Source organism: Carassius auratus, chromosome 8 (assembly GCF_003368295.1).
Source record: "Carassius auratus strain Wakin chromosome 8, ASM336829v1, whole genome shotgun sequence".
NCBI classification, from domain to species: Eukaryota; Metazoa; Chordata; class Actinopteri; order Cypriniformes; family Cyprinidae; genus Carassius; species Carassius auratus.
This window is the reverse complement of record NC_039250.1, coordinates 7,410,262-7,416,964: the sequence shown is the minus strand read 5'-3', so window position 1 is coordinate 7,416,964 and position 6,703 is coordinate 7,410,262. Positions and strand designations below refer to the sequence as shown.

The 6,703-nt window shown below is 36.4% G+C and overlaps 1 protein-coding gene across 1 annotated transcript; it reads right to left on the bottom strand.

The window, feature by feature from the left end:
• Positions 1-2,229: 2,229 nt before the first annotated feature.
• Positions 2,230-5,588, bottom strand: LOC113107926 (insulin-like growth factor I). Its single transcript, XM_026270762.1, has 4 exons — positions 5,567-5,588; positions 4,645-4,815; positions 3,873-4,033; positions 2,230-3,174 (listed from the first exon to the last, which is right to left on the bottom strand). Exons 1-4 carry the CDS (start codon positions 5,586-5,588, stop codon positions 2,956-2,958), a joined length of 573 nt encoding a protein of 190 aa, XP_026126547.1. The 3' UTR covers positions 2,230-2,955.
• Positions 5,589-6,703: the final 1,115 nt, after the last annotated feature.

Genomic DNA, 6,703 nt, shown 5'->3' with positions numbered 1-6,703 from the left:
GTCTGCTCCTCTTGCTGTTTCTTTCCCCTGCCGATTGGTAAATCATACACAGATGTTTGCTAACATCATGATTCTTTATGTACATAGATCCTTGATACAAATCTGACTGATTTACGGAAAATCACATGTCCAAAGTCTCTTTAACAGATAAAAAAATAAAACTGGGCCTCAGTAAATTTTTTAAACTTTAGTCATTTTTGTTTTAAAACAGTTAATGCATGAATTTTGTAATCTGTTGTTAATTTAATTAACTTTAAAAAAGTCAAATTAGCTCAACTTTCTCAGTAAATACATTTTCCATATATATCATATCACTTCATTGACTCCTACAAGTTTTTTATTATTATTATTATTATTATTCCTATAGAAGGACACAGAGAGGTCAATTTTCCTTTAAATTTGCTCACAAGGTCAAGATGCTTTAGTCAGTTTAGTCTGTTTACATTCTTTGACTTTTCTTGTGGAGTCCGAAGGTGAATATGAATAGTTTATTAAAATGCAAATTAATTTAGACATTTCAGATGAAAAACGCCCATTTGTGTTCCTGCACCTCTATGTCTGAAGTTTTCTCTAAGAATAACTAGCAGTGAACATTTTATTCAGGTATGTTTCTGGCGCTCACTACTATTTCACCAAAGCTAATAGTAGTTAAATATGTTTCTGATTGAAACTTTAGCAACTTAGAGCAACAAAAAAATGGACAATGTTACTTGGTCTTTGTTTTTTAGAGCTAAAAGGGCATGTTTATCTTGACCACAGTGCCCAGGAGATTTGGTCCATCTCCAGAATGGGGGAGTGAGCTGTATTATCGGACTCTGACGCAGAAGGAAAAATTGAATATTGTGATGCCGACTGTGTTTCTTATCTAAGACCCAAGCAGCTGTAAGTTTGTCTCAGCATTATAAAACCATCTCCATCTCTCACATCTGAAAAAGAATGATGCTGAGACTGCAAAAAAATGGTCAAGGCCTGGGAAACACATTTGTTGAAATTCTACATTGTTGGTTACAAGTTTCAGTCTCTTCCTGAAATATCAAGAGTGACATTCACTGCAGTTCAAAAGGGGTCACTGAATGTGTTTGTTTGTTTATTTAAAGAAATGCATACTTTTATTCAGGAGTGCATTAAATTTAAAATATTTTTCTAATGTTACATTTCTAATTCAAGTAAATGCTGTTCTTTTAAACTTTTATTCATCAAAGAATCCTGAAAGTAGCACAATTTCCCCCCCCAAAATTGAACTATTTTCAACACTCCTAATGTTTGCTGGCCACCAAATGAGCATATTAGAACGATTTCTGAATCAGAATCAGATTGCACTGAAGACTGGAGTAATGATACTGAAAATTCAGCTTCGTATCACAGGAATAAATTACAATTTTAAATTGAAAAAAATGTTTAACAAAATTACTGTTAATGAATAGAAGTCTTCTTTAGAAAACTCAAAATCCCAAACTCAGAATCCCAAACTTTTCATCTGCAGTAATCAATGGTGATGATTTCACAATCACAATGATGCAAATGATGTCAGAGCCCTGACCTTTGGTATAAAACTTCATATATTAATAGAGACTGTATGCCAGCCAGTTTACCTTAATGAGCAGGTCATGTGTGTAAATCATGCTCTATGTGTGTGTGTGTGTGTGTGTGTGTGTGTGTGTGTGAATATGTGCTGTGTCTTGGAAGCTCAGATTTGTCACCTGTGAAACTCCAGATAAACTCTAGCATGTCTCTTATCACAGCTCAAGGACAGAGAGGGCCGAGAAAGAGCGTTTCATCTGGACAGACCTCTCACAGAATGATACATGACTGATTTGAATACCTCTGCCATGTTACACTCATCACTGATTTTACATGAAGAATCTTATTTAACAAACGACACATGTTAATAGTCACTGACAGCAGTTCACAGAATTTTTTAATGACAGTGAACAGCTATTGTAATTAGTAATATACATGAGTAATATAGCTGACCCTCATAAAAGTTGAAGTTTACACTTTTAAATGTGTAGATTGTTCTTAGACTTTTTGTTTTACTATACTATACAATTCTTTATTAAACATCTTTGAACTGTTTTTTTTTTTGTCCTGTCCTTGTTCATCTTGCTTGTTTTTAACTCTTTCATCACTGCTGCTCTACTGCAATGTAAAAAATGCGGCCTGCAAAGCTAAAGACCTTTGTGAAGAACAACCAAGCCATAACACCAAACTTCACCAATGCATACCAAAAGAAACTTATGCCATGTTTAGATAGTGATAACACACCAAGGCTGTGGTGATATTATTTATTCCCCGTAAACAGACTAATGTTTTTGCCTTAGAGGTCACATATCTAATAATCCAAAAAGAATCTTGGAAACATGCAGCGTTCAGGAGTTCTCACTAGAAGATCAGGAATCTGTCTTTATTATTCGTTTTAAATAGAGCTGTTCTGAGTATGTCAGAATATGAAGGGCATTAGAAAGAAAATTAACAGCATGGTAACCTCACAGTTTTCTTTTATTTAAAATTCTATACAAATCTGCTTTAGATACATATTTTACAAGTACCAGAAAACTCTAATCTTAAATTAAACATGAAATATATTCACTAACATCACTTATCTTTCATAAAAAGTCACATTTACATTCAAAATGACTTACCTCAGCCCTCATCAAACGCATTCAACTTTAACTTGCTTTGAACTCGTTTACCCACAGACAGAGCGAAGCTGAAAACAAAACTGAATGGAAAAATACAATTCATCTTGTATTCAGCAAATGCTTAATGGAACTAGTACAGCCCGTGACAGTTCAGGTTCACCCTGCTCTTCACTATTTTAGGGCATCTTAGGCATCCTGTCCTCTAGTTTCTCTTACATATTGCTCAGTTTATACATCTGCCAGGACAGAAGTGTCTTTTATTAGTGAAGGAAGGTGATTCATAGGGTCCACACAGGTCAAAAAAGAGCCAGGACTATCTGATGTGGGGGTGAAATGTTGGTCCTGATGTCATTCTCTCAGTGGAAGGTTGCTGTTGTGTAGAGGAGGGTTGGTTGGTTAGTGAAACTGAATTTCTGGAGTTCCACCGGTAAAGCGTCCGTTCTCTGAGTCTTTGAGAAGCAGCGTCCTCATCTCGGTCCATCTCCGCATGCTTCTGATATCGCTGCTGAAACACCAACCAAAACTGATCTTCCTGCAACAAACAGAAAACAACAGTGTGTATAATTTAAGCAATTTGCTGGGTTTCAAAGTTGCAAGGTTTTGTTCGCTGGAATTGGCAGCATTATTACTTGTGACTCATAAAACACAAAAGGGTTGTTTCTGAACAATATACTGAACCCTTTTTAAACAAACAAAAGTAAATAAAAAGCTACCAACTTCTGTATAACTCGCGCACAACATTCTTGTCAAGTCATATGTGAGGAATAAACTGGAATTTGTGTCATTATTCACTGCAAATCCTCACATCCATTCTAGATCATCTGTTCATGGTGATTTATGAAAGATGTCTTTCAAATTCAATTAAAATTTCAATTTCAATTAAAAACAGATGTTAACTGAAATAGAAATAGTGTACACATACACATACATATGCATACATATAAGAATTTAAATGAAAATAAATGGTGGCAACATGGGGTTAACTATGTGAAATAAAAGTAGTTTTAAGTACAAAAATTACTCAAACAAAAATACATGGTCTATAAAGGCTAAACAGAAACTAAAAAAGAACTCCTATTCACTGTGATTGAGTGACCAGTTTTACAGAAGAAAGTCAAATGTACTATTTTCATTTTTTGGGTGAACTTTTCCTCTATGCTTTACAAAGGCAAATCAGGTGAATGGGATTTGTGTGTGTGTGTGTGTGTGTCTGTGGAGTTGAAGTCTTACTGGAGTCTGTTGCAGAGATGCAGGAACGTCACGCTGCAGTCTTTTGGGTTTGGCACAATACGACTCCAAATGCTGGAGGTCACAGCCACGCACACAACACTGCTCTACGATCCCTTTCCCACGAGAGCGGGGGCCGCCACTACGGACTGCTCCAGGTTTGCCTAACCACCAACACACACAAAGCAAACTGCTTTTAAATGCCTGTGCCCGTTACATTCATGTGAATTAGCTGCAACTCTCAAACTGCCAATATGGGGTCATGCAAAATGTGCCATAATGTTCCTTTTAAGAAAAGGAGTGAGAGAAAATGTGAGCGAAAAGTGTCAAGGCGGCCTTGGATATGGAACAGGGTGAAAAGGCCTCAGTTAGCAGAAATAAAAATGTTGATATCAACAACCGCAAATCAAGAGTACATGTTGGTGTGGTGAATTATATTGTCATTTATTAAATGTAACTTCATACCACCTACAACAGCAGTCGGTTACTGTTTGCTATTGGTTGGTTGATCTGCATCAACACTATAATGATAACAGCTTGACTTGATAACACTGTCTTTATCTTTAGGGCAAGGCCACTTTTAATACACTGATATTAAGTGTTATGAATATGATATGGTGTTATGAGTGAGCTTAATGATTGAGACATGCAAGTCACTGTGTCCCCACCAAATGGTACATGATAAGTAACCATGTCAGGGTTTGTCCCACTTTCAGCACATGCATCTTTGAAAATACAGGACTTAAGAAGCATAAGATGATGTTAGTCATCTCACCTCTGTAAAAGCCACGGTCTCCACACACAAACTCCAGGTCAGCAACTAGTTCTCGCCCACAGCGTGCTTTGGCAGCCTCGCCGGCATCTGGCAGGGTCAGGACGCAGTACAGGGAACAGAGGACACACACACTTCGCCAGCTGGGCACCTGCTTCACCAGAAACAAACACTCTCAGCCACCTGCATCTTATCAGACAGATACTCTTCTTTTTGTCAAAGCAATGGATACAATTCTTGATGGATGACGCACTGAATATTTTGTTTTGCAAACCTTACTGATTTGAAAGCATGTAAGAAAAGTCCAGATGTGAGATCCTTCAAATACTTCATTTCCATGTTGCCTTACACTTGAAAATAAAGGTTCCAGTGATTATATGGAACCATTTATATTCCCCAAACAGTGCTTTTTCCTGTAGAACTTTTTAATAATCTAAAGGGCCTTTCTTCCACTAGAAATAACTTTTTGTGTAACTGATAGGTTCCACTGATGTTCAGGTTCTTCATCACTTCCAAAAACTAAAAGATTTTACTTCCTCTACAGTCCAAAATCTGGGTGTTATATTAGACAGCAACTTGTCTTTTGAAAACCATATTTCCCAAGTTACAAAAACCGTGTTCTTCATTAAAAACATTGCCAAGCTACGAAACATGCTCCCTGTTTCTGATGCAGAAAACCTAGTTCATGCATTCATGACCCCTAGACTGGACTATTGAAATGCACTTCTAGGTGGTTGTCCTGCATCTTCAATAAACAAGCTAAAGGTAGTCCAAAATTCAGCAGACAGAGTCCTTACCAGGTCAAGAAAATAATCAAATTACCCCAATTTTACAGTCCCTGCACTGGCTACCTATTTATCAGTTACAAATTATTATTACTTACGTATAAGGCCCTAAATGGTTTAGCTCCAGCGTACTAACTAGCCTTTTACCACGCCACAGTCCATCACGCACCCTAAGGAAAACGCTGGACTTTTGGTAGTTCCTAGGATAGCAAAGTCTCTAAAGGAGGTAGAGCTTTTTCACATTTGGCAACCACTCTGGAATAGCCTTCCTGATAATGTTCAGGGTTGAGACACACTCTCTGTTTAAATCTAGATTAAAAACACATCTCTTTCACAAAGCATTCGAATAATGCATCTCATAATTTGTGACTGCAGTTGTATATGATCAAATACACTTATTATTCTTTAGCTTAGGTTAAACCAATTAATTTTACTTTGTTGAAACAGCAGCTACGCTAATTATGTCTCTATTTGTTTCTCTTTTTGCCTAACTAGGATTTACACAAGCTCCAGTCTGGATCCAGAACACCTGAGATGAGATGAAGCTGACCCCTCAGAGCACCCCAGATGATGCTAACCCTGAATCAACAAACAGAACTAACAAATATTGCTACAAGTGTGACTGCATCATATAATTATTGCTGTTAATAGTGTTCTTCATTTAGTTGACTACGTCTTGTATTAATGTTTCTGAAAATTCATGTCATATGAGCATAAACTGAGTCACCACTTACAAGCTACTACTAAATATTGTAGAAATGTAATTTTGCTATAAAGTTTCTTTGCAATGATTGGTATCGTAAAAAAAGAGATATACAAATAAACTTTAATTTAACTTATTCTAAGAGTGTACACAAAAAGCTGATGACGACTCCTAAGATGACCCTTTTGCAAAAGCTGTTATAACCTTTTGATATGATGTCATGGATTGGAGATCTATATTTTTCTACATCCCACATGACAAATTGACATCATAATAGCTCCCTGACATGCAAACCTGCATTGGAGGCAGTAATTGTTACTCATAAAAAGGTAATTTGACTCATCCATGGAAACTAGTTATTTAGCAAAAAAAAAAAAAAAAAAAAAAAAGAGTTTTATTTTTTACTAACTTTTGAGTCTAAATAACCCAAAATGAGATAAAACAAAATTAGCATGAAGTGATCTTTGCTACCCTAATTCTACACCCAGATGACATGCAACATCTGTAATCATCCTTAGTTTCGAAGTCTGATCCCAGTTCAATACAATTTTCTATGGAAGTGCATGTGGAATCT

What these genes read in the sequence shown, in the direction of transcription:
- LOC113107926 (XM_026270762.1), bottom strand. Translation starts at nt 5,588, where the DNA reads ATGGACTGTGGCGTGGTAAAAG. An exon ending in GGACTGTGGCGTGGTAAAAG is followed by an intron (nt 4,816 to 5,566) that starts GCTAGTTAGTAC and finishes CAGGTGGCTGAG; the next exon opens with AGTGTTTGTTTCTGGTGAAG. An exon ending in AGACCGTGGCTTTTACAGAG is followed by an intron (nt 4,034 to 4,644) that starts GTGAGATGACTA and finishes GTTGGTGGTTAG; the next exon opens with GCAAACCTGGAGCAGTCCGT.